The sequence below is a fragment of the Pan troglodytes genome, chromosome 3 (genome assembly GCF_028858775.2).
Source record: "Pan troglodytes isolate AG18354 chromosome 3, NHGRI_mPanTro3-v2.0_pri, whole genome shotgun sequence".
In the NCBI taxonomy this organism is placed as follows: Eukaryota; Metazoa; Chordata; class Mammalia; order Primates; family Hominidae; genus Pan; species Pan troglodytes.
Window position 1 is genome coordinate 42768981 of NC_072401.2, and position 27719 is coordinate 42796699.

At 37.9% G+C, this 27719-nt stretch overlaps 1 protein-coding gene and 1 pseudogene across 8 annotated transcripts in view; one reads left to right on the forward strand and one right to left on the reverse strand.

The window, feature by feature from the left end:
• Positions 1 to 27719, reverse strand: part of ATP8A1 (ATPase phospholipid transporting 8A1) — a 249041-nt gene that overhangs the window by 37291 nt on the left and 184031 nt on the right. For all 8 annotated transcript variants that reach the window (XM_009447595.5, XM_001150768.6, XM_517167.8 and 5 more), the window contains 6 exons: positions 19225 to 19408; positions 19022 to 19132; positions 9872 to 9946; positions 9645 to 9767; positions 6324 to 6402; positions 927 to 988 (listed from right to left, as the gene is read on the reverse strand). In XM_009447595.5, the coding sequence (XP_009445870.3) occupies positions 927 to 988; positions 6324 to 6402; positions 9645 to 9767; positions 9872 to 9946; positions 19022 to 19132; positions 19225 to 19408 (634 nt within the window). The remainder of the gene's footprint in view (positions 1 to 926; positions 989 to 6323; positions 6403 to 9644; positions 9768 to 9871; positions 9947 to 19021; positions 19133 to 19224; positions 19409 to 27719) is intronic.
• On the forward strand, positions 26123 to 26700 carry LOC107974244 (small ribosomal subunit protein eS7-like; annotated as a pseudogene).

The window sequence follows — 27719 nt, forward strand, 5'->3', positions numbered from 1 at the left end:
TACGGTAAGAACAGTTGAGCTTTCTCAGCAGGATAGCTAATGGCAATTTAGGTTATTTGTTAAAATAAAACTTACTAAATGCAAAAATTAATTTATGTGATCCAAACATTCTAAAAGAAGAGATATAGGCCAGGTGTGGTGGCTCATGCCTGTAATCCCAGCACTTTGGGAGGCTGAGGTGGGTGGATCACCTGAGGTCAGGAGTTTGAGACCAGCCTGGCCAACATGGTGAAACCTTGTCTCTACTAAAAATACAAAAATTAGCTGGGTGTGATGGCACACGCCTGTTAATTCCAGCTACTCAGGAGGCTGAGGCAGGAGAATCACATGAACCCGGGAGGCAGAGGCTGCAGTGAGCCAAGGTCGTGCCACTGCACTCCAGCCTGGGCGACAAGAGTGAAACGCCCTCTCAAAAAAAAAAAAAAAAAAAAAAAAAAAAGAGAGAGAGAAGAGATATAGTTTGAAATAAATTAAAGAAAAATACTCTCCTGAGACCTGGATACTGTAAAGTGTCCCCAGGAGACATCCATGACATACACTCTGATTTATTTCTACCCACTGCTCTGCTTTCGCATTCATGTCGTATGAAGGAGCCACCAGCCCCTGCAAACATACTTTTGCTTGTCTTTTACTACTTTGGTGGGTTGATGCCAAGAGAAAGGAGACCCCCCAGATTTGTCAAAACCTCATTCCTTCTGCTACTTAATGGTACTGATTTCCTATCATTCAGTTATTTTATTTCATTATTTGATAAAAATGAAATAAGACCCCATTATAAGCCCTGGGTCTTATTTAATTTTTAAAGGGAACCGTAAACAACCCTTAAATCCAGAAACACTCATATCACATTTAAATTTAAAAATAAAATGAGGACAGATGAAAGGTTTTGATTTTATATGCAAACGAGACCAACATCCCGCACTCACAGTGTACACAAAGTTTCCCAGTAGCAGATAATCCGAGGTTTTCCCATTTCCAAATGCAGTACCTGTACGAAAAGGAGAGGCCTATTAGAAAGGAAAATGAGATTCTTTCAGAATCTTTTCAAAGATATTCAGAAAGTTTGAGCGAAGGAAGGGAAATCAAGGGATACACAATGGAGCCAGAAATGAGATTAAAAAAAAAAAAACAACCCCAAACACTCTTGAGTGCTAACAAAGCTGCTGTAAAGATAGGCCACAAAAGACAACATTGAAGAAGGAAATCTGACTTGTTAACGAATTTTCAGAGTCCACAAGATTAAAAAAAAAAAATCCAACAAATTGTTCAAACAAAGCAGGAAAGGGCATTCTGGATCGTAATAAAGAACTCTGTTAACAATATGGATGAGAGCCATAGGGAATCTTCTCGCTACCTCTCAATAAAGTTGTTGGCATTGGGCCAAAAGGGATTCATAAAAGCAACTCACAGAGGGCCAAGGAACACCAGTGTGGTTTCAGGCATGTGGCTCTTTGAGGGTCTGGCTGAGTATAGGGGCATATTTTAAAATATTTTGTTATTTTAGCAATGACTAACAAACGTGGCTTTATTTCTATTTCTATTTTTTTTTAGACGGTCTTACTTTGTCATCCAGGTTGGAGTGCAGTGGCGTGATCTCGGCTCACTGCAACCTCCGCTCCCGGGTTCTAGTAATTATCGTGCCTCAGCCTCCGGAGTAGCTGGGATGATAGGTGTGCGCCCCCATGCCCAGCTAATTTTGTTATTTTTAGTAGAGATGGGGTTTCACCATGTTGACCAGGCTGGTCTCGAACTCCTGGCCTCAAGTGATCTGCTGGCTTTGGCCTCCCAAAGTGCTGGGATTACAAGAGTGAGCCACTGCACCTGGCCGCCTTCAAATGTGGCTTTAGACGAAGGAAGTGGTAGCTGATGCACAAAAATTTCTAGTACTGATAAAATCAAGTGAAAATAAGCAAGAGCTGAATAATTAAATCATTGATACCATTGAAAAATTAAAAATCCACGGTATATATAATACAATGATGCATGCACATATTCAACGTTTATTCAGAGTCAAATATGTAAGGGCAAACTATATTAGAATAAAGTATGGGATGAAACACAGAGAGTGGTACTAGTGAGCTTTGGAGACACTGAAGTTTAGTTCTATTACTATTAACAGTTGTGTCATTTTGGGTTATTTATAATCAATCCCTATGGAACTCTGTTTAGCTAAAAGGAGTGAAGCTATTTAACCTGAGGGGGTTTAGAAGTGACAATGAAGTTCTGTATGTAAATCACCAAGCAGTATCAGGGCAAGGCATGTTCAGCATTTGAATAATTTGGGTAAATCACTCATTCTCATACTTCCTGGTCTATGGATCCCTTTACACTAAAAAATTATTGGGGGTCTCAAAAAGATTTTATGTGGTTTATGTCTATCAATATTTACCAAATTAGAAATTAAAACAGAAAATTTAAAATTATGTATTGATTATCATAAATACAAAACCTAACACATGGTAATATAAATGACAGGTTTTCTGAAAAGTATTTTCCAAAGCAAACAAAAAAATAAGTGAGAAAAATGGTATTGTTTGGGTTTTCAGAATCTCTTATTTCTGGCTTAATAGAAAGCAGCTGGATTCTCACGTTTTGGTTGAAATATAAAAGGAAATCCAGCTGCACAGTGATATGGAGTTACAAAGAAGAAGAGTATTTTAATAATCTTTTCCAATAATTGTGGATAGTCTTTGATACTACATCAAAACTCAACAAGTAGCCTCCCTCCCTCCTTCTTTTTCTTTTTTTTTTTTTTTTTTTTGAGATGGAGTCTCACTCTGTTGTCCAGGCTGGAGTGCAGTGATGTGACCTCAGCTCACTGCAACCTCCACCTCCTGGGTTCAAGCAATTCTCCTGCTTCAGCCTCCTGAGTAGTTGGGGTTACAGGCACACGTCACCATGCCCAGCTAACTTTTGTATTTTTAGCAGAGACGGAGTTTCACCAGGTTGGCCAGGCTGGTCTCGAACTCCTGACCTCAAGTGGTCCACCCACCTTGGGCTCCCGAAGTGCTGGGATTACAGGTGTGAGCTACTAAGCCTGGCCAAGTAGTTTCTCAAAGTGGTAGAGGTAGTTTCTTAAAGGTTGGTTGCCAGTGTGGAATCTGAAACTATATCAATGAACTTTCTGTACTTTATTGCATTAAAATCCATCAGTCTACCTTGTACTTTGCGTTTTTTTTTTTTTTTTTTTTTTTTTGAGATGGAGTCTTGCTCTGTCGCCCAGGCTGGAGTGCAGTGGCATGATCTTGGCTCACTGCAACCTCCACCTCCTAGGTTCAAGCGATTTTCCTGCCTTAGCCTCCTGAGTAGCTGGGACCACAGGCATGCGCCACCACACTTGGCTAATTTTTGTATTCTTAGTAGAGACGGAGTTTTGCCATGTTGGCCAGGCTGGTCTTGAACTCCTGACCTCATGTGATCCACCTGCATTGGGCTCCCAAAGTGCTGGGATTACAGGTGTGAGCCACCATGCCCAGCCTACTTTGCACTTTGAATGGATCTTTTACCCATGCATGATTCTGCAGTCTCTGGTTCAATCCAGAAGGCACAATTCCTTGAGACAATCACTGCACTTTGGTATGCAGAACTGCTTTATATGTATGTTAATACTTCCCATTTTGTCAAATACAAAATAGTATTAAGATGGTTCAAGTTTTAATAAAAGCATTAGTTTTATGGTGTCTTCATGCGCATTCTTAAATGAAACCCAGTGCATGACGGTGAAGAATATAATGACTACTAGCACAGTGATACCACTGTTTGTGGATGACAAAAGGGTCTTGGGTATTCCCAGGGTCTACAGACTACTCTTTCAGAACTGCTGAGGCAAAGGAATAAATGAATATGTAGCTATATATTACATAGCATGTGTAAAGTTCTTCAGTATCCCCATCCTTTCAGAAATCAAAAAACAAAAGAACCCTCCCCACTAAAACATTCCTTATTTAAAAATGAAAACAAGGCGAAACAACAACTACAAATCCTCAACATCAAAACCATAAAGTAGTTTATGCTAAACGTCAATTCACCCCTTAAAAAAAGAAAGCAAGTGTTCCCTAGTCTTGGCTAGTTTTGGTCTCTGTAAGCAGCACTCCCGTGAACTGCCTTGACTGAAGCTGGATAGCTGCGCGGCTTTCCAGAGAAACGTAATGATGGATCTAGCAACTGCTTCTCTGGAAGATGAAGTCACTTGGGAATTCCTTTCAAACCCTGTCATTGCTAAGGTGTTTTGGATGCTATCTGGTTTAAGTGACTTTTGATATTCAATTTCTTTTTTTCTAATTTAGAAGGTTGAAATAGCAGTTTAGAAGACGGGCATACCTTATCTTTCAAACCTATATCAATTTTGCATTTTGAAAATAAATTTTACTTGGAGAGCTTGTCTGAGGTCAGGGTATCTTGAATTGTACCCTGGACCTCCATATCCTGTTGCTCCAAAAAGTGGAAACAATCTAAAGGTCGATCAACTGATGAGTAGATTAAAAAATGTGGCATATCTATACCATGGAATATTATTCAGCCATAAAAAGGAAGTATTGATTCCAGTTGCAACATGGATGAACCACGGTCACATAATGATTCCATTTATATAAAATGTCTAGAATACGTAAATCCACAGAGATAAAAAAAATGTAAGTAGTTGCCAGGGTCTGGTAGGGAAGGTGTGGAGAAACAGGGAGTGATTGCCAATGGATATGGGGCTTCTCTATTGGATGATATGAATGTCGGGCATCAGATAGTGGTGACATCAGCATAATTCAGTGAATATACTAAAAAACTACTGAATTGTACACTTTAAAAGAGTTAACTTTTATGGTATGTGAATTATATGTCAAAGCCAAACAAGCAAGCAACAAACTAACTCACTGTAATTCTCCTGGCCTCCTGGGTCAATATTCTGCACTTTAATTAAATATTCTTACCATGCTCATTCCACGGCCTAGACATTGAAAAGTATTTACTGTTGTAATTTACTGAGCAATTAAAAAAGGAGATTAAAATCTTAGCTAGAATATGAAACCACTGCCTTCTTTGTAATACTCACCTCGCTTATGCCACAAGCTCTTGGTAATTCATTCACAATTTGCTGAGTGCCTACTACAAGCTACGCACTGTTCTAAGCACTGTGAATGCAACGAAACTACTAATTACCTGCCCATCTGAAGCTTCAATTTTAAAAGAGTTTTGAGAAAGATCATACAAAAGAAACAAACATATCAAAACCTGATTGACAAGTACCATGAAGACATACAGGCTGACAAGGGAATAGAGCCTAAGAGCAGTGGGGGCAGCTGGTGGCTGCTCTTTTGGACAGGATGATCGGGGAAGGCTTCTTGAGCACAGACCTGAGGCATCGGAGGGGAGAGAGCCAATTCGAATATCTGTGAGGAATGGGGAACAATTTGGAGGTGGAGGATTTTGTTCTAAGTATGCTAAATCTTTATGGAATTCTGAGGAGGGAAGCACCTGGCCTGATTCATGTTCTGCAGGGATCACTCTGGCTACCTATGGAGAGGAGATCATCAGTGGGCAGCAGCAGGCAGCACTCTCTTCTGTTGGCAACCATTAATTGATAGACAGTAGGTATGGCCTGTACTTATAAAGGACTGACAATTCCTTGGGTGTACTATGTGTTGTGTTTTTGATTACCGTAGTATTGAAGCAGGCACGCTGAATGGTTGGTGTCTTCCCGAGGATCTCAAGGCAAAGTCAGCTCCAAGACAGAGCAGCACCAGCTTAAGAATCACAGGGATCTCTTTTCTAAAGTAGCTATTTAATCACTTTTATGTGTATAGGAAATGCACCATGATCCTCTTTCTCCAAACCGAGAGAATAAAATCACTTCCCTCAAAATGAGCAGAGTAAAAGCTAACACTCCAAGATGAACATAAAAACATATTAAAAACCTCATCCAAAACATTGGCTCAAGTATACTTCATAATACCAGCATGTCTGATTAGGTTCAGTATAAAGGGCTTGATACAAGCCTCATAGGTATAATAAATAGGCTACATAAAATATTAGCACTTATTGTCCTCAAACTATACATCAACAGAGGGAAAAAAAGCCCTAAAATTTAACTCTCTGCAAGTTTGGAAAACATGAGAAGTAAAGAAGAAAGGCTTTGCATATATTAAATCACTTTGCTCCCAAAGGAATAATAAAAATCTTCAAAGTGTGTACAATTTTTGGGTGCATGCATTTTAGGTTAAGAGAAATATCATACAATGAAACTGCTATACTTTTAAACATACATTGACAATGAGTTATTTTTCTAAAAAAGTAGAAAGTCATCTCTTTGCATTCATATCCCTTCTACTTACCATACTGAAGGGCTTTTAGTGGAAACCAAAACAGAATAACTGAGTGGAAGAGGCCATTTAAACAATGAACCCAGAAAACCTGAGGGAAAACAAAAATCCATGAGAACCATTTGCGATAAACTAGCTCTGTGAACTCTGACCTTTCTTTTTATCTATGAGCTAGATTCACAAAATGTGTTTCTGTCGGGCCACCACTGTGAATTAATAGAACTGACAGACACTTTCTGCCTCTTAGACTTTCATGGGTCATTTATTTATTTTTATGTTTCTCAAAATGTTTTTTCAGCTTCACTTGAATTTTTTTTCTGCTTCTCAAAAACCAAATTTAAATTTCTGCCTGAAAAAGAAAATAAAATTTAAAATAAAAAAAGGCAGAATTCTGAAATTCCTTAAGTGGGACTATTTTCATAATTCCAGAAGAATAGACTTTTAAAAGATTATAATTTGGGGAAATCCCTTTATATTCCCCACATATAACTGTAAGCTTTCTGATGCTAAAGATGTAATGCTTTCTCTTCTCAAGAGATACAAAGATACTCTATACTATTCTCTGCAGGGTATCAAGATATATACTTGTTATAGCCAGTATTATATAATCATACAAATAAAGCACTGTGACTATGACTTTACTAAAGGCTTTCACAATTTAACAGTGTTAATACCAAGTTTTGTATAATTATAACATCATATAATAGTTACCACTTTTTATATCTATTGTATTTTAAGAACAAGAGAGCAAGCGTCACTGGTACTTTCTTTGTAACATGGATGTGAAAGATTAAGTTATAGAAAAACTGTTTAGAATTCTTATGGCCCCTCTGAACAGTTGTAGTTTTGTCATTTAAAAGTGCTTCTTGCAAACAAAACTTATGCTAAATAAAACTGGCATGTATTAATAGTTTTAAGCTGTTCAAACAACAGAAATTAAGTTGCCTGCCTCCCAAAATTTTCCACTGTGAGCTCAATCTCTTTTGTTAGTTCTCCCAGCCACACTGGATTGTATGATCCAATTTACGCTCCAATACATTACACATTTGAACTTGTGTTACTCATTAACCTTTGTCTCTTCTCCTCACTGTGTCATTACCACAGGTTTTTATTTGACAGAAAGCACAGGTGGGTGCAAGAAAAATTAGTTCTACTTTTCCATTTTCCTGACTGATACTTATTGTCACATGCTAATCCTTTAACCCCTGTCACGACCTCAGAACCTCCGACCCTTTTTACCATAACAAACATAAGCATCATCATTCAGGGCAACAATGCTCCCGCACTTGGAACCCCCAGCAACTGCTGTGTATACAACTGTGCATTTTGTAGCCATTTGTCCCTGAATTTTCAAACACTTATATGAGATTGAATCAAATACTTTTCACTGAAATCACTAGAAAAATCCATAAACCCTGTAAAACAGGGTTGGCAACTCGTGTATAAAAACTATAAACACTCAAATGGGTATAGAAATTGTATAACCCATTTGAGTTGATCTGATGACTTGTCTGAACTCCTGGGCTCTAAAGATAATGAAAAGACTTTTTTCAACAATAAAAGATACGAGGAATGATGCTCCCACATTAAAACAATATACTACCCGCTATACCCTTTTCCTGGTCACAAAAATTTGTCCAAGTTGCCATGTACAGAAGAATGTGCCTTTGCAGGAATGATTTTGGGTAATTCTGTGAGGATCAATTTATGTTTTTAAGCAAGAATGGCATGGCCAAATTTGTGGTTAGAGGCTAAATTCAGAGACAGTACCATGGAGCCCACACTATGGTAGACGAGGCCTGTGGCTGAGGTTGGTTGGTGAGAATTATTGTTAGTATACCAACCAGTAGGCCTGGAACTTCCCCAGCTCTCAGATCACTTTTTCAGGGGAACCAGAGGCCATAGTCTGATTGTGGCTTGCCATCATTTGTGAATGCTCACCATAGGTAATGAAAAACATTACAGCAATGTGATGAAATTTAATACAAACTGGGCATCACAAATAAATTTAAAAATCTAAAAGTAAAACATTTAAAAATGAAAGCAGAGATAACTGCACATTAATAGTATTAGTTTTAAGAGAGTCCACTAAAAATACTTTTCAGAACCAATGGCATAAGTTAAAGAATCCTTCAGTCTGTCTGTCCTGAGCTAACCAAATTCATTTATTTAAAACAGTGCCACCAAGTTGTATGCATGTGTACAGCTGGATACATAGGCACGCTGTGTTCATGAAGATCACGTCTCAGAAGAATAACGTCTTGCCCATTTATGCTGTGAGGTTAGAGGCACCAAAACACCTGTTTCACTTTATTCTCTTGGCATATGGAAAATGCCATTGAAAAGCTTTATGAATTCCTAAATATTTAAAATATCCTACATTAACTGTCCTGAATTCAAGATTCTGAGTTAAGGTTACATCTAATTATCAGTAACATGCTAATAAACATGCACTATATTAAACAAAAACAATTCTGTGAAAGTGTATTTTATTTGTTGCTTTCATAACACTAATAAAATACACAAATGTTAGTTTCAAAATGACACCTAACTTGATTGTTGTAATATTAAATTTTTTCCTCCTCACTCACATTAAACAAGAAATTGAATTATTAACAAATACCAATGGAAACACTTTAGAATATATACTTGCAGGAAAGTAAACTATATAGAAAATGAGATGTGTGTGTGTGTGTGTGTGTGTGTGTGTGTGTGTGTCTGGGATAAATACTATTGGATCACACCCAGAATGTGATTTTAGATAAACTGTTGGATATTTTATCTTGTATTTTTAATTTTATAGCTTGGAAGTACTGAGTACTATTTCCCAGAGACTGTAATTTTAATGCCTGACACAATCAATCTAAAATTCTAACGAGGACAAAGTTATTTCACAAAATGGAAAATCAGTTAAGGAACAATAAAATACCTCTCACTCCTTTACACACATAAAGCCAGTCCTTACCAGTCCTAGATGACTAACCCCTGTGAGGAGTGAGCATGTCACCACAACACTGCAAAGACAGAAGGCCAGAGAACCAAAAGGACAATGATTTTTATACGTCAGGCCAGCTTTATTGCTGCCTTACAAACCCAAGTGAATTTGGTTACATTTTAATTATAAAACACACAAAAAACCCCAAACTCAACCAACCAACAAAAAACCTTCTCTGCCTGTATCAGAACCTTAAGAAATATGACTTGCCATAGTCGGTACCCTGGAGTTGTCTCAGGCTAGTGTATCCTTGGCCTTTGAAAACCACATACCCCATATAATGAGGGCGGTAAAAACAGACCCACCAAACATGTCCCAGCCAGGGCACCGTGTCCTACCTTGGTGTTGAAGTCCAGGGCATTCTGAGATGTTTTGTATAATTCAGGGTACTTCAACATGTTCTCTTTTCTGCATGATCTCTCAAATATTCCAAGAGTTAAAGGAGGCATTGCTGTAAACATCTAAAGCGCACAAACTGGTCATTATGTCAAGCAGCCAAATGCAGGGTGAACCTTTATCTCCAAGTATTCAATGAAACAGGAATTATCAAATGTCCTAAACTTACCACGTTATAGAGACCTATACACCATCTTTCAAAGAGGATCTGTCCAGAAAAGCCATTAACAAAGGCAAACCAGATCTAGGAAAAAAAACCCAAAACCCCCCAATTTAGAATACAAAAGCATAAATGCATTGCTTAGAATCTGTTGTATACTCAAGTGCTGCATAATAGCAGCATTAACATATTATACTCATGACTCTTTTGAAAATGACATTTCTTTGGTTTACTTTCTGATTGAAAGAGATGCTTTCATAGGGTATTTGTTATTTATGTCAGAATTGGTCCTGCTTGCTGAATCAAAAAAGAAATATATGAACAGGCAATCAAGATTTAAAAATGAGAAACAATCTTGTTTTTCTTAACGGTACTTTCAGAGAATATATTTATATGCCATTAAATTTTTACAGCTTCAGTTCCCTTTTAAAATATCAGGATTGTAGTTATTTAAAGACTGTTTTTTAAAATTATAAAAGTAACACTTGTTTATTTAGGAAATAGTTTCCTGCAATAATACAATCACCATTTTCATCTGCACTGGTTGTATAGTTCATTCAAATTCACAAATTTACCTTACTGGAAACCTGCATATAGAGAGTGTCATACTCTGCTCCATCCCCTTAATATTATGTAATATGCATTTTCTTAAGTTGTCACATATCCTTTAAAATGATGTTAATGGATATATAACCTCTACAATGTGGATGTAACTATTTTGGACATTTAGCTGGCTTCCAGTTGTTTGCTAATATAAATAACTCTAAACTGAAACCATATATCTCTCTTTTTTCCTTAGGGTGAATTCTTAAGGTGGAATAGGTCAAAGTACATGAGTTTTCTTAATAGTTCTTGATAACCACTGCCAATGGAATCTTAAATTTGAGTTTATATATTAAAATATTTTAACTTAAATTTTATTCACTGATAAAATCCTATCTTGACTAGAGCATAATGTTCTTATATATTTTACAATTCTCTTTAAAACAGAAATCTTAACTTTGGAAACAAAATTAAGGGACAATATGGACAAATTTTTCTCTAGCATGTTTAAAACATAAGAAAAATTAAAGTGACAATTAGTAAACAATAGTACCTACGTTATTGTTTTTAAAAAGCAGACCTGAAGTATAATTAAAAATCAAATGGATCTGGGAGAGTACAAAGGCTGGCCCAGCAATGAGATTACATAAGCACAAATACAAAAACAAAACCTAACGACACCGACAACTACAAAACTGTTAGAGGAGAGCGGTCTTGACATGCGGCTCAACTGAATTTTTGAATCAGAGTTGCAGGGAATTTGCTACACTTCACGTTTCATTTAACCTCATTATGGAAGCATGAATTACTACAAATTCACCATTTATCAATATATACCCAGGCTGGCCTCCCTATGAACAGGTTCTGTACCCACACTGATCTTCCTTTTTACAGTGGAAAGGAATGATTGAACATGTATAAAAACTAATGTCTGCTTTATGAGATGGAAAAGAAAACAAAGTAGCAATAGCACATTAAAAATAAGTCCAAATTGTGTTAGAGCTGTAACACATATTAACCACAACGAAAGCAGAGAAATCAGAGTCAAATCTGAAATTCTTACTTGCTTTGCTACACATATTTATGGAAAATTTTTGATAATTTGCCCTAAACAAACAGCCAGATCATTGATGCATGCAAACTTTAAAAGAACTGAGCATCTTCACATGAAGTGAAGTTTATTCTTTCCTGGTGAGTATACACAAATTGACAAAACAGACATTAACGCTCTCTATTGTGTTTTCACATTTGGCCTGAGATGTGGATTATGTGAATATATATTTGGGATACTCAGAGTGATGGGGCTATTTTCCATGAAGGCAACTGTGATCTGTTGTAGTAATTCATTCTAAAAAGCTCTTTCAGATTTCTTAAGGTATGATGGAAATATAAGGAATTTCAAAACAAACTTTCAATTATGGCCTCTCTAATCTATGAAGACACAGTCTAACCTTTGTTGGTCTGAAGAAAGCCGAAGCGCTCTGCATACCAAATTCGTCTAACGGACAAGATTTGGCTCAAAAGTTGTAGTTCTAAATGCATTTGCAATCATCAATACCGTACAATGAGAAGTTTATGTTAGTAAGTTTATATGTGGGCAAACATTAGTAAATACGAATGGTCCCCTAGCTTCTGTGTACCTAATATTTGGTGCTGATTCAAAGGCTACTACGAGCTTGAAATTTAAGATTCTCCCTCAAATCAATATTTACAGTAAGTTTCAAATCTGAAATAATTTGCAAGTAAACTAACATGTTTGTTTCCAAAGTGTATTTTAAAATGCATGACCTGCTTTATACTTTACGACAATTTTTAAGTGGAAAGGTATCAACACATTTTTATCATTTTATTTTTCCTACTGAAAGGTAGGTGAACATGTTTTTAGAAAATGTATTTCCTGGATTTTTAAGGGTTAACATTTTAATTTATTTTTAAAGAAGAAATGACTAGGTAAGAACAGAAACTTTCAATAGAGTACCTTAGATTTTCACTCTAATATTTTAATATTCAAGTTTACATATCTTAAAGGAGAAAGAGAAGGTCTTTAACAGTGAAGTAGTCTACCAGCAGGCTGATTTCAAGTTAGGCTGAGATTGTAGTTAGTATTAGGAACATATCCCCTGCAAAATAAAACAACATCTAAATTATCCCAAACACATAAAAGTACCTCCTCTGATTCAACCCGAGCCACAGATTCAGAAAGAAAACACCGGTCCCTCTGGGGAGGTGTCTAGGTTATTTAAATTCACAGGGAATTCAACTCCCAGCACCACTTGCTGGGACAGTATCACCTTATTGACTTTTATCAAAGCTTCTGGAAATTAGAAACACAACTTGGTTTTGAGATCTTCCCAGAAAACTTGGATGTGACCAATCATTTGAAAGGAAAGGTCTTATTTTATGAGGAAGGAGTCAGACATATCAGAGAAATAAAAAAAAAATCTCTCTTTAAAAAGAGCCAATAATTTAAATGAACACCTAGAGCTGCTCCTGGGCAGCTCCTGTAAGAAAGAGCTTTATACCACCATCTGCCAAATCTGTATTCATCTGGCTGTAATTTACAGCAATGGAATATCTAGATAGTGACTTTCCTAAGCAATATAGCAAGGAGAAAAGCAGTGTTTGTAGTTTTAAATCTATAAAACACATAGTGTTCAAGACTATTCCTTTATTAGCAAAGAAATTTCAGACCTGCTTCTCCTGGCATTATTTTCTAAATTCCACCTCCCAGTAGAGGCGTGGCAGCTAAAGCTTCACATTCATTTTCCTGATAGAGCATTTCTGCATATTAAACAGCAGCTTACAAACAGTCAATGAGTCCTCTGCTCCCACGCCTGATCAGCACAAAAAACTGAAAGGAGAGATTCGAGACTGGCAGTTGTCCTCACTAGAGACATTCAATGATGTGTTTTCTGTCTATTCATTCACAGTATTGACATGAGCCATTAACATCTGCAGAACTTGTTTTAGCTGGCAAAAGTTGGGTATCTGGGAATTGATTTAAAAGGTCATTACCAAGACAGTTGAATCATATTCAAAATACATTTCCACAAACTCTTGAGAAAAATAAAAATGAGATTTCCAGTAAAGTTTAGAACTCCCTTTTCAATGTGTAAAGAATTTGATCAGTGTCAAATATCTCATGAACAGGTTTTAAAATCAAAGGCAAGTGAAGTTTAGGGTTAATCAACCACAAATCACATAATTCTGGGTTTGAAACAGGACAGGGCATGAAGATTGTTTTCATTTGATTTTAATGTTTTTATTTTCTCATTAGTACATAAATTTTGTCTACTTCATTGTTGTCAATTTAGATTTAAAAAGCGACAAGTTGGACATTCTTATTTTATAAAATTAACTTTTTATAAGCAGATTTATTGCTGGCAGTGGCTTTAAATTCCTGGTATCTTGATAAATCTATGTAAATAAACTGTATAAATTGATATTTGCTTGAATGTCAGTGTTCTGGAATGAGAAGAACATATAAATAGAAAAGCTAGATATATAGAAGGGATTGAGAACAGAAAAATAATTACTTTAGAAAAGAACTACACATTTATATAAACAACAAAGAATATTTTTTTGAATCTCATAAACTATTTTAGAAGTGCATTTTGCTTCAAAACATAGACTATTCCAGACCAAATCTAGCAGTAATGAACGAGTAAGTTCATTTACGTATCTTGTTCATATTTCCATATATTAGGTTATTTTTTAAATTTTTATTTATTTATTTTTTTGAGACAGAGTCTCGCTCTGTCACCCAGGCTGGAGTGCAATGGCGCATGGTCTCTGCTCACTGCAAGCTCCACCTCCCGGGTTCACGCCATTCTCCTGACTCAGCCTCCCAAGTAGCTGGGACTACAGGCGCCTGCCACCACGCCTGGCTAATTTTTTGTATTTTTAGTAGAGACAGAGTTTCACTGTGTTAGCCAGGATGGTCTCGATCTCCTGACCTCGTGATCCACCCCCCCTCGGCCTCCCAAAGTGCTAGGATTACAGGCGTGAGCCACTGCACCTGGCCTGTATTAGGTTATTTTATCTAATAGGTTGTAACCTTTTTAGTGACCATTACACCAAACTGCCTGTACACTTCAAAACTAAGTTTCAATTTTACTAGCCTGACTCATAATAAGAACTATGCTCAGTCAACATTTAACAAGGAGATAAGCATTCTGACAGAGGCACAAAGAACAGGTGAAGCAAATATACACCAGCCCCCAACGAAAGTGTCAACGTACTGACTTTGTTTATACTGTTACTTCTTAGAGTAAAGGATAGAATATGATTTCCATATAGCAAATGGATGGATCTTTTTTTTTTTTTTTTTTGAGATGGAGTCTTGCTCTGTTGCCCAGGCTGGAGTGCAGTGGCACAGTCTTGGCTCACTGCAACCTCTGCCTCCCTGGTTCAAATGAGTCTCCTGACTCAGCCTCCTAAGTAGCTGGGATTACAGGCAACTGCCACCATGCCCAGCTAATTTTTTGTATTTTTAGTAGGGACGGGGTTTCACCATGTTGGCCAGGTTGGTCTCGAACTCCTGACCTTGTGATCTGCCCGCCTCAGCCTCCCAAAGTGCTGGGATTACAGGCGTGAGCCAACACACCCAGCCTGGCTGTATCTTTTTTGACAGACGTGTAGAAACAGTCAACAGATTAAATGGTAAAGTGGCAGAAACAAACATCTATCTGTAAGGGAACCCTCAGCAGATTTATGAGACCATGGTGGGTCCTTGACAGGAGTGGGAGAATGAGGTTTTCTTAACAATGGGAAGGCCATTGTCATGATCTGCAGAGCTCCAACAGGGACATGAAACTGATAACACCTAGAATTACTACACATATAGCTTCTGACAATAAGAAGGCAACTTTTTAAAAAAAGGCAAATAACATATTTATCATGCCTTGATTAACCATTCAGTTCACTTATTTATCTACCACTGCTGTGCTGCCCAGCATGGTAGAGACTGGCCACACGTGCTCTTGAACACTTAAATGTGATTAGTCCAAATTGAGACGTGGTATAAATGTAAAATATACTCCAGATTTTGAAAACTTAGGATGAAGGATGTAAAATGTCTCATTAATAATTTTTGACGGTGATTACAGGTGACAATGATAATCTTTTGAATACATTGAGCTAGATAAAATATACTGAGATCAATTTTTTCTTTTTCTTTTTTGCTTTTTGCTAATGTGGCTTGCATTGTATTTCTGTTGGCAAGTGATATGGTTTGGCTGTGTCCCCAGCCAAATCTCATCTTGAATTCCCATGTGTTGTGGGAGGGACTGGTGGGAGGTAATTGAATCACGGGGGCAAGTCTTTCCAATGCTGTTCTTGTGATAGTGAATAAGTCTCAAGAGATTTGATGGTTTTGAAAAGGGGAGTTCCCCTGCACAAGTTCTCTTGCTTTGCCTGCTGCCACCCATGTAAGACGTGACTTGCTCCTCCTTGCCTTCCATCATGATTGTGAGGCATCCCCAGCCATGTGGAACTGTAAGTCCATTAAACCTCTTTCTTTTGTAAATTGCCCAGTCTTGGGTATGTCTTCATCAGCAGCGTGAGAACAGACTAATACAATAAATTGGTACCAGTAGAGTGGGGTGCTGCTGAAAAGATACCCAAAAACATGGAGGTGACTTTGGAACTGGGTAACAGGCAGACTTTGGAAGAGTTTGGAGAGCTCATAAAAAGACAAGAAAATGTGCGAAAGTTTGGAACTCCCTAGAGACTTGTTGAATGGCTTTGACCAAAATGTTGATAATGCTATGGACAATAAGATCCAGGCTGAGGTGGTTTCAGATGGAGAAGAAGAACTTGCTGGTAACTGGAGCAAAGGCGACTCTTGGTATGTTTTAGCAAAGAGACTGGCAGCATTTTGCCCCTTCCCTAGAGATCTGTGGAACTCTGAACTTGAGAGAGATGATTTAGAGTATCTGGTGGAAGAAGTTTCTAGGCAGCAAAGCATTCAAGAGGCGACTTGGGTGCTGTTAAAGGCATTCAGTTTTGTAAGGGAAGCAGAGCATAAAAGTTCAAAAAATTTGCAGCCTGACAATGCAATAGAAAAGAAAAATCTCATTTTCTGAGGAGAAATGGAAGCAGGCTGCAGAAATTCGCCTAAGTAATGAGAAGCCAAATGTTAATCCTCAAGACAACGGGGAAAATGTCTCCAGGGTATGTCAGAGTTTTCATGGCAGCCCCTTCCATCACAGGCCCAGAGGCCTACGAGGAAAAGGTGGTTTTCTGGGCCAGGCCCAGGGTACACTCGTGCTGTGTGTGGCCAAGAGACTTGGTGCTCTGCATCCCAGTCGCTCCAGACATGGCTGAAAGGGGCCAACATAGAGTTCGGGCAGTGGCTTCACAGGGTGCAAGCCCCAAGCCTTGGCAGCTTCCATGTGGTGTTGAGCCTGAGAGTGCACAAAAGTCAATAACTGGGGTTTGGGAACCTCTGCCTAGATTTCTGAAGATGTATGGAAATGCCTGGATGCCCAGGCATAAGTTTGCTGCAGGGGCAGGGCTCTCATGGAGAACCACTGTTAGGGCAGTGGAGAAGGAAAATGTGGGGTCAGAGCCCCCACACAGAGTTACCCCTGGGGCACTGCCTAGTGGAGCTGTGAGAAGAGGGCCACTGTCCTCCAGACCTCAGAATTGTAGATCCACTGACTGCACTGTGCACCTGATGCCAGCCTGTGAAGGCAGCTGGGAGGGAGGCTGTATCCTGTAAAGCCATGGGGCAGAGCGGCCCAAGACCATGGGACCCTACCTCTTGCATGCTTGACCTGGATGTGAGACACAGAGTCAAAGGAGATCATTTTGGAGCTTTAAGGTTTTACTGCCCTGCTGGATTTCGGACTTGCCTGGGGCCTGTGGTCCCTTTATTTTGGCCAATTTCTCTCACTTGGAGTAGCTGTATTTACCCATTGCCTGTACATCCATTGGATCTAGGAAGTAACTAACTTGCTTTTGATTTTACAGGCTCATAGGCGGAAGGGACTTGCCTTGTCTTGGATGAGACTTTGGACTGTGGACTTCTGAACTCATGCTGAAATGAGTTAAGACTTTAGGGTATTGTTGGGAAGGAATGATTGGTTTGGAAATGTGAAGACATGAGATTTGGAAGGGTCCAGGGGCAGAATGATATGGTTTGGCTCAAATCTCATCTTGAATTCCCATGTGTTGTGGGAGGGACCCAGTGGGAGGTAATTGAATCATGGGGGCAAGTCTTTCCTGTGATGTTCTCGTGATAGTGAATAACCATCTTGAGATCTGATGGTTTTATAAAGAGGAGTTCCCCTGCACAAGCTCTCTTTGCCCACTGCCATCCATGTAAGATGCGACTCTCTCCTCCTCGCCTTCCTCCATGATTGTGAGGCCTCCCCAGCCATGTGGAACTGTAAGTCCACTAAACCTCTTCCTTTTGTAAATTGCCCAGTCTTGGGTATGTCTTTATCCGCAGTGTGAGAACAGTAATACAGCAAGTTCTTGGAGGACAGGAACCATGCTTGATTTACTTTGTAGTTGTTGGACTAAGCCTGGTGTCTGGGCTCAGTAGGTGCTACAAAATTGTTTACAGAACAAAATGCATCCTTTTAAAAGTGGTATTCCTGACTCAGGTTTTCATTTTTAAAATGATGTTATGTTTGACACATAAAACGGATTATAGAAATCCCTTGCTATCCAGACAGAAACTAAATATTCTGATAATTTTTAGACAAATTTTTCATCATCTGAACTCTTGCTACTCACCAAACACGGAAACAAAAACAGATCTGGATAGAGAGGGATCCTTGTATGTAACAAAGATCTAAGTTTTGAAACATAATAGGAACAACAAGGCAACAATACCAGCAAAGCTACCTGCATATTCTTCCTGATTGCACTTCTTTGTCTCCTCCCAGAATTAGAAGTGCTAGCTTCAGTTGATGTTTCTCATTCCCTCACCTTTTTTAAAAAATAGCTTTTCTACATGTGTATTATCCCTCCATGGTGTATTGCTTTCTTTTGCATGTTTCTGAGCTTTATTAAAAATGCAGTCAAGTTTATAGACTTTTATACATTAGTAATAATGTATTTTTTAAATTAAATACATTATTATCTCATTAGCAACTCTAATTCAACACTTCTTATCAAAGCAACATAACATTTTTAGCTAGAATTTAAACATAATTCTCCATGGCTGACAAACTTTTTTTTTTTTTTTTTTTTTTTTTTTTTTGAGGTGGAGTCTCACTCTGTTGCCCAGGCTGGAGGACAGTGGCACAATCTCAGCTCACCACAACCTCCGCCTCCTGGGTTCAAGTGACTCTCCTGCCTTAGCCTCCTAGTAGCTGGAATTACAGGTGCCTGCTACCACGCCTGGCTAATTTTTGTATTTTTAGTAGAGACGAGGTTTCAGCATGTTGGCTAGGCTGGTCTCGAACTCCCGACCTCAAGTGATCCGCCTATCTCGGCCTCCCAGAGTGCTGGGATTACAGGCCACCTTTTTAATACATTTAGAATTTATAAAGAGTTGGCAAATAAAATATTAATTAAAACCATGAGAAAACGTCTTCATAAAGAAAATTTCTTTAAATATGTATGCAAATGACAAGGATTTAAAATTTAACCTGCTATTACCTCGATAATATAGAGCACTATATTCTTGTAGAAGCAGTATAAGATGCACTTGGAGACTCTGTTATAGTTCCAGGCACCATGAATCATCAGTAAATTCTTCAAATATTTGAACTAAAACGAGAGTGGGAAAAAATTAGTATTTTCCTTTTCAAAGCATCAGTTGACTGAGAGGAATGATGTGTTTTGCAGAAATGACGCTTTACCTGAGCTATGGAGTAGTCAGAGGAATTAGCTGCCTGCAGGCCTTCATTGCCACTGATACCAACACCAACGTGCGCTGTCTGTATCATGCTGACATCATTTGCTCCATCACCGATTGCAAGGGTTACGACTTTGACTTGTTTCTTAACCATCTCAACAACTTCAGATTTTTGAAGAGGAGAAACCCTGAAATTGAAACACATTATCAATTACTGTTTTCTGAAAAAAGGAATTTTGAAATGCCATTGTGTTGAAGGATAAAAGATGCAAAAGACCTAAATGAAAAGTTCTCTGAAGAAACCTTACGATAAAGTTTTAGGTTTGCAAATGTTTACTCATCTGTTAACCTGGTTACTGTATTAAGGAAAATTAAAATAAATAAAAACAAGCCTCAGAGGCAAACCCCTAGGTGACAGCTAGAAGAGAGAATGCTTTGTTAAACATTAGCCTGCCAGAACGCCTTTACTTCCTAACAAACATCAGAATTTCTAATTCTTCACTTACAAATTAAAAACAATGTCATAAATGCTGCCAAACACTAACTAAATCCTACATAGTAGCTGGAAAGTAAAAGTTTTGAGCTTCTGCAATCTGATCTTAGATAATGTACTATACGCTTAAAACTCTACTTAAATTAATTCTCAGACACCATGGTAAATGCCAAGTATCTGATTATAGTTCATGGGCTTCATTTTCTTCCAAAGCCACTAAGGGTCAAGTAAAAATCAAGCAACCTCTTATACAAATGTGGACCAGGAACAGAAAACACCAGTATCTCTATTAAAATCATATCTGGTATTAGATTTGGAGTTACTTTTCACAGACTTTCTAAAGCCATTTAAGAAATAAACACTAGGACTGGCCGGGCGAGGTGGCTCATGCCTGTAATCCCAGCACTTTGGGAGGCCAAGGTGGGTGGATCACGAGGTCAGGAGATTGAGACCATCCTGGCTAACACGGTGAAACCCCGTCTCTACTAAAAATACAAAAAATTAGCCGGGCGTGGTGGTGGGCGCCTGTAGTCCCAGCTACTTGGGAGGCTGAGGCAGGAGAATGGCGTGAACCCAGGAGGCAGAGCTTGCAGTGAGCTGAGATCGTGCCACTGCACTCCAGCCTGGGCGACAGAGCAAGACTCCGTCTCAAAAAAAAAAAAAAAAAAAAAAAAAGAAATAAACACTAGGACAAGGACAGAAGGGTTCAAAGACAGAACGCATAACACTGTCTACACTGTATTGGAAACTATAGAGAAAGACAGGAAAACTACACAATAAATTGTTCTAACAGTTAAGCTAATAGATAGTAAGAAATAACTAATGTACACAATGTTCATACAAGAAAAACATCTCAGAGCTAAATTATTTATCAAGGTTATGTGGCATAGATGTCTAATAATAAATATCTGCTAAAACATCTGAAAAATCATTTACTATTCTATTTAAAAATGAAGGTCACCACTTTGAGAGAATCGATACAACTTTGTCCATTTTCCTGATCATTCCATAGGAAAAATTTTTAGTGGTAGATACTCTGCACAAATATGCGCCTTCAGGAGGCCCCACTGCCCTTATGAACTGCTTCAGCCAGAGCAGCTCTGGTTTTTATTTCAAGTCTGAGAATCATTGCATTAGACTGTGAGCTGCTTGTAAAGTCAATTGGTCTCCTCTCCTTTGTATTTTTGGTGCCTGATCCAAAATAGATACTCAATAAATGGTTGCTATACGAAAAAAGCATTTTTAATTTTTTCTTTGGATTTCCTTTTACAGTCTGGCAGTAGTACAAAATGACACAACTGTGAACTCAGCAAGGAAATGAATGCCTATCAGGCCATTAGCAGGCTATTTCACTGTTAGCTTGATTTTTCTTCAAAGCAATTTTCATTTCATTTTCACATTTTATTTAATTTTTCTTACCAGGCTAATATAAACTGGTAAGTCCACTGGCTCTAGGCCAATGTTTAAACCTGGACTATAGTTGACATTTAGTAAATGTCAAAAAGGAATGCTCACCAATAAATGATCTAGAATGGGAAATGGGCATGAATAGAGAGAAGCATTTGAAAGCTTTATCCAATTCTCTTTAATAGTCTAACAGTATGAATATATTATGAAGTTACACCAAGGGTTCAACAGAACTAGGAAACAGTGGTACTTTTTCCATAAACTAAACTTGTAATAAAGGAGAAATCTCTGCAAGGTGAGCTGACATTAGTGATTTTTAAAAAGCATCAGAAAAGAGTTGGACTAAATTTAGTTTTCTTCATGGTGATCACAACCAACCACTGCTTTCTCTGCTTGATACTGTAATTTTCAACACCCAAATTAAAATTGGCTGAGGATTTTCATTCAATTCTGTATGGTTAAATCAGGTGTTAAAGAGTAGGATTGCCCTTAGCAACAATGCCCATTTAAGAAAAAAGAAAATGATATAGTGAGAGACATTTCAAAAGCACACGCAGCTGCTACTAGCCAGAGCATCTGCTTCCATTACCAAGCTTTAAAAGTGGATGACTGGCTGGGCGTAGTGACTCATGCCTGTAATCCCAGCACTTTGGGAGGCTGAGGTGAGCGGATCACGAGGTCAGGAGATCGAGACCAGCCTGGGCAACATGGTAAAATCCAATCTCAAATAAAAATACAAAAAATTAGCTAGGGATAGGGGCGCGTGCCTGTAGTCCCAGCTACTCGGGAGGCTGAGTCAGGAGAATCGCTTGAACCCAGGAAGTGGAGGTTGCGGTGAGCTGAGCTGGCGCCACTGCACTCCAGCCTGGGCGACAGAGCGGGACTCCATCTCGGGAAAACAAAAGTGGATGACCCTCTTGGAATAAGATTGAAGACATAATGGATTTCCCTGACCATTAGTGATGTCAAGCATTTTTTCATATGTTTGTTGGCCATCTGTATATCTTGAGAATTGTTTATTCATGTCCTTAGCCCATTTTTTGATGGGATTGTTTTTTCTCTTGCTAATTTGTTTGAGTTCCTTGTAGACTCTGGATATTTGTTCTTTGTTGGATATACAGATTGTGAAGATTTTCTTCCACTCTGTGGGTTGTCTGTTTACTCTGCTGACTGATTCTTTTGCTGTGCAGAAGCTCTTTAGAAATGCAAATCAAAACCACAATGCAATACCACCTTACTCCTGCAAGAATGGCAATAAAAAAATCATAAAAGAATAGATGTTGGTGTGGATGCGGTGATCAGGGAACACTTCTACACTGCTGGTGGGAATGTAAACTAGTATAATCACTATGGAAAACAGTGTGGAGATTCCTTAAAGAACTAAAAGTAGAACTACCATTTGATCCAGCAATCCCACTATGGGTTATCTACCCAGAGGAAAATAAGTCATTATACAAAAAAGCTACTGGGACATGCATGTTTATAGCAGCACAATTTGCAATTGCAAAAATATGGGACCAGCCCAAATGCCCATCAATCAACAAGTGGATAAAGAAACTGTGGTATGTGTGTATATATATGTACGTGTGTGTATATATTTTATATATACATATTTTATATATTTTATACACACACACACACACAGACACACACACACACATATATGAATGAGATGGAATACTACTCAACCATAAAAGGAATGAATGAATGGCATTCATAGCAACCTGGATGGAACTGAAGACTATTATTGTAAGTGAAGTAACTCAGGAATGGACAAACATTGTATGTTCTTACTCATATGTGGGAGTTAAGCTGTGAGGATGAAGAGGCATAAGAATGATACAATGGACTTTGGGGACTCAGGGGAAAGGGTGGGAGGGGGACCACAAATTGGGTACAGTGTATACTGCTCGGGTGATGGGTACACAAAATCTCACAAATCACCATTGAAGAACTTATTCATGTAACCAAATACTACCTGTTCCCTCAAAACCTATGGAAATAAAAAATTAAAACAAAAGACATAATGGAAGCCTTTTCTTATGATTCTGAAACATCAGTTGATTGCTAAACAAAGACGTCAGATTTAAGTGGAGATTCATACAAAATAAAATATACATTCTTAAAATATTTAACTCAAAATATAAATGTACAAATTGTGATGCAGGTCAAAGAACCTTACTTTGCATAGGGGTCTGCTGTTTGAAACTCTGCATGTTTTTGTAGCAGAAATCTCACTCAGGCATAGTCGATGGTTTGCCTCACTAAAATGGAGACCAGAATGTACTGATTCCTTTTACCCCAGTTTATAGTTAGTTTACTCCAAAATTTGACAGCAATATTTTTTAGCAACTCAAAAAGTCTTTTAGAGCATTATACCTGGATTTACTAGCAATAATTTTTACTCAGTTATTTGAATGAGTTATGAGACATTTAATTAAATGATTATTTCAAGAAGTACAACAGGAATAAACGTACTAGGGAACGAGCCCCACTTACAATGCACCAAGTCAATTCATGGAAGCCGAAGAGCATGTACACACCCAAGAGCCTCTGGGTGTGAGCATAGTGTGCTGTGAGTACCTGGCAGAAGGCTGTAGGGAAGGAATGTGGCTGAAAGGGATTCAGGTTTGTCAAGCTGAAGTCAGTAAAAAAGATCCACTATTTTTATAGCATCCATTTAAAAAATGGTTCCTTGCTACAAGGGGGTTACAATATAGCAAAACAAAATTATAAGACATTAAAAATGAATGTAGCATAAAGCTTTGATATGATTGCCCCTCTTTGATAATTTCAGAAATCAACATGGGCTTTAAGAGGCCTCCCTTGATAAGTTAGAATTTGACTTGGCCTTTGAAAGGAGAGGAGAGTTCACTTCAGGTAACAGAAATAGCACATAATAAATTTTAACTTCACACTCAAAATTCTCCAGAATATATTATTTTCTACTGCTGTGTCTCCACCTGTTAAAATATTACTGAGTTTATTTACTTTCTTGATTGTCAGTACACTTGCTTCTAGATTCATACAATTTCCATATAAGTCTAGAACTACCTTACCACACAACAACTTAATTCTTCCTATGTCTATCAAAAAAATCACATATCCATGGCTGAGAATATCTAAAACCTAAACAAATGCCAATAGTGACTCAACGTATAATTCTGAAACATCATAAAGGCACTGTTTTCTTCCCTGAGATTGTTTTATTTTAACCATTTGTGGGTCTGCATCCAGGATTTAAATTATTCACAGTTCTCTTCTGTTCCACCGTTGCTTTTTCTTCTTTGGTAGAAGAGACTCCATGGAAAAAGACTACGTATCCAATGTGTACTGTAAACGTCCCTTTCTCTTCCCTGTGGCTCCACAAACAGAGGGTGGTCCTTTCTGATACAACCTAGACGTGCACTGAGTGCAATATGCTTTTCAGATATTATTTTGGCTGTAGTTTCTGCACATGTTATTCATTATTTTTCTTATTTGCTATGCAGTAACTCTCACTGGCCTGTGAACGTTAGATCAGAGCACTGGAAATTTTTACCATTTAAGCTAAGAAATATATAGGTGGTCCATCTTACATGAAGCTTGTTTTGCACTCTTAATGGGATTAGCTAAATGAATCACCTTTCTAAATGAAATAGGAAGATTATATGTACATATATATATAATAGATGTATAATAAAGGATAATTTAAGGAATTTTTTTATGGGTAGCCAAAAGGAATACAATAATTTATCCACTGGATTGTGTTTTGGGATTAATAACCTAAAAAATTCTTACATATACACAAAATTATACTGATAATATAATATGTTCTCAAAGACTTATACTGGAAACTTAAAAATTACTATAAAGTTGCCTTTAGAAGGTAAATCTAGAAAACTTTTTAGAAGAATATGAAGGAATATAGTATTTTCTAGTTCTCCTGAAGTGTTTTATATAGTGACCAAGCCCAGTATTTACTAAATTTCTTTAACTTCCTCAAACTTTAAATTTGAGCTCTGTTCCAGGTGCCTATTTAGAGGTCAGAATCATTAGTGAGGGGATCTGCTGTGCTTTTCTTTGCAACAAACTTCCTAAGATTTCTCCTGTGAATATCAGTGTATTTCCAACTGACTCATATTTTGTTGACTATTTACAGAAATTACAAAAGGAGAGACAAACGTAAACTAGAAGATCTTACTTGAATCCTTCTGAACTAAAATTTGGCAGGTTCATTTATAAAATTTTACATTGAGAAAAAATTAAGATACAGCAAAAAAAAAAAACCTGATGTACAAAAACTACAAAATATTGTTAACTCCTCTAGAAGCTCACCATCAACTTGTTACTTGGAATGAAAACAGCAGCTTACATAGCAAGTCTTAAAAATGATACTTAGCAATATGGTACATAATGAAACATTCAACCACTTCTTACCTAGAAGTGCGCTATTCAAATGACTGATGAGTGAGAGCTCTCCTAGCCTCCAAAACCAACATCTGTTGATATACTGTGCAGTCATAGGCATTCAGGAGACCTTACAATATAGGGACTGAATCTACAGAAATAAAATACAGATAGCCTTTCCATAGGATAAAAAAGGAAAGCAAATTTAAAAAAGATTTCCTTTCTGCAATGCATTTTAGATATAAAACCTCTCTTTTGTAGAATTTATGTGGTTATAGGTAAACGTAGTGCCTTCTGCTTCAATAATTCAGATAAGTACTTTAAATAGGGACCGTTTCTATTGATGGTGTGTATTTGATTATGCATGTATGTGCATGTGTGCACTAATTAGCAAATAGACCTATGAAAGGCACTAAAAAGAGAACTCCGCCTAGTATAGATATTTATTATGGTGTTCACACAAGAAAGCTTAGTTTATCTACAATATTGCTGTTCATTTTCTCTTCAGAAAATATCATCTAGTTATATTGAACCTAGCACTGTACTCAGCACAAGGCAGAATTAAAAATGGTAGCAAGCTCTTCCTAGGCTGGCGCTTAGCAAGGAGAAGGCCATGTTCATTTCAAGCACCAACACTGTGAAGCCCAACAGCGAGACGCCAAACGAGTTAAGAGTCCGGCATCTTCCAGGCTCTTCTGGAGCTGGAGATAAACTCGGACCTCAAGGCTCAGCTCAGGAAGCTGAGTATTACAGCAGCCAAAGAGCCTAAGTTGGTGGTGGCCAGAAAGATATCATAATCTTTGTTCCTGTTCCTCAACTGAAATCTTTCCAGAAAATCCAACTCTGGCTAGTACGTGAATTGGAGAAAAAGTTCAGTGGGAAGCATGCTGTCTTTATTGCTCAGAGGAGAATTCTGCCTAAGCCAGCTTGAAAAAGCCATACAAAAAATAAGCAAAAACATCCTAGGAGCTGTATATGACACAATTCTTGAGGACTTGATCTTCCCAAGTGAAATTGTGGGCAAGAGAATCTGTGTGAAACTGGATGACAGCCGGCTCATAAAGGTTCATTTGGACAAAGCATAGGAGAACAACATGGAAAGCAAGGCTGAAACTTTTTCTGGTGTCTATAAGAAGCTCACAGGCGAGGATGTTAATTTTGAATTCCCAGAGTTTCCATTGTAAACAAAAATGGCTAGTAAATTCACAGTTAAAAAAAAAAAAAAGGTAGTGGAACCAAATAAATGGAAATGTTACAAGAAAGAGAAATTTGGCCAGGAGCAGTGGCTCACGCCTGTAATCCCAGCACTTTGGGAAGCCGAGGTGGGCAGATCACGAGGTCAGGAGTTCAAGACCAGTCAGGCCAACATACCTGTCTCTACTAAAAATACAAAAAAAAATTAGCTGAGTGTGGTGATGTGCGCCCATAATCCCAGCTACTCGGGACGCTAAGCCAGGAGAATTGCGTGAACCTGGGAGATGGAGGTTGCAGTTGCAGTGAGCCGAGATCGCGCCATCGCACTCCAGCTCAGGTGACAGTGCGAGACTCTGTCTCAAAAAAAAAAAAAAAAAAAAAAAAAAAAAAAGAGAGAGAGAGAAAGAAAAAGAAAAAAAGAGAAAGTAACATTGCCATTCTCATTCATTTTTGACTATTCACTGTTAAGAAGCAAAATCTGTTTAATAAGGTTTGTACCTAGAGTATAAAGAGAACTATGTAAAGGACACTGGATTCTCCAGGCTTTCTTCTATGTGTAGGGAAGACAGCTAAAAAAATTCTTAGAGAAGGAAACATTTACCTCTTCATGGAAAAGTGGATATATTCAGAATGAATTAGAGCTAGCTGACAGCATGCCTCTGCATGTCACAGTAACAAACTTGTAATGTCGCAGCTAGCTCTAAGTAATAGGAGATGTTAAAAATTTTTGATATAAAAAAGAGCATGGTTGAGGCAGTTCCTAAAAACATTAATTTGGATTGACCAAAGTATGTTTTATATATATCTGAATATGACCTAGGAAAAGGACAATGAAAATGAAAATAAAAACACAGAGGGCTCCAAATAAAAGTGGTTTCAAAAATGACCCTGAGGTTTCAAATTTGGGTTACTGGGAGAATGAGGGTCTAAACGTAAATGGAAAAGGCAAGAAGAATATTGACAGCGGAAAAGTATCAGGGAAGTTCTAGATACTCAGAAGTTTAGATAGTAGTGGG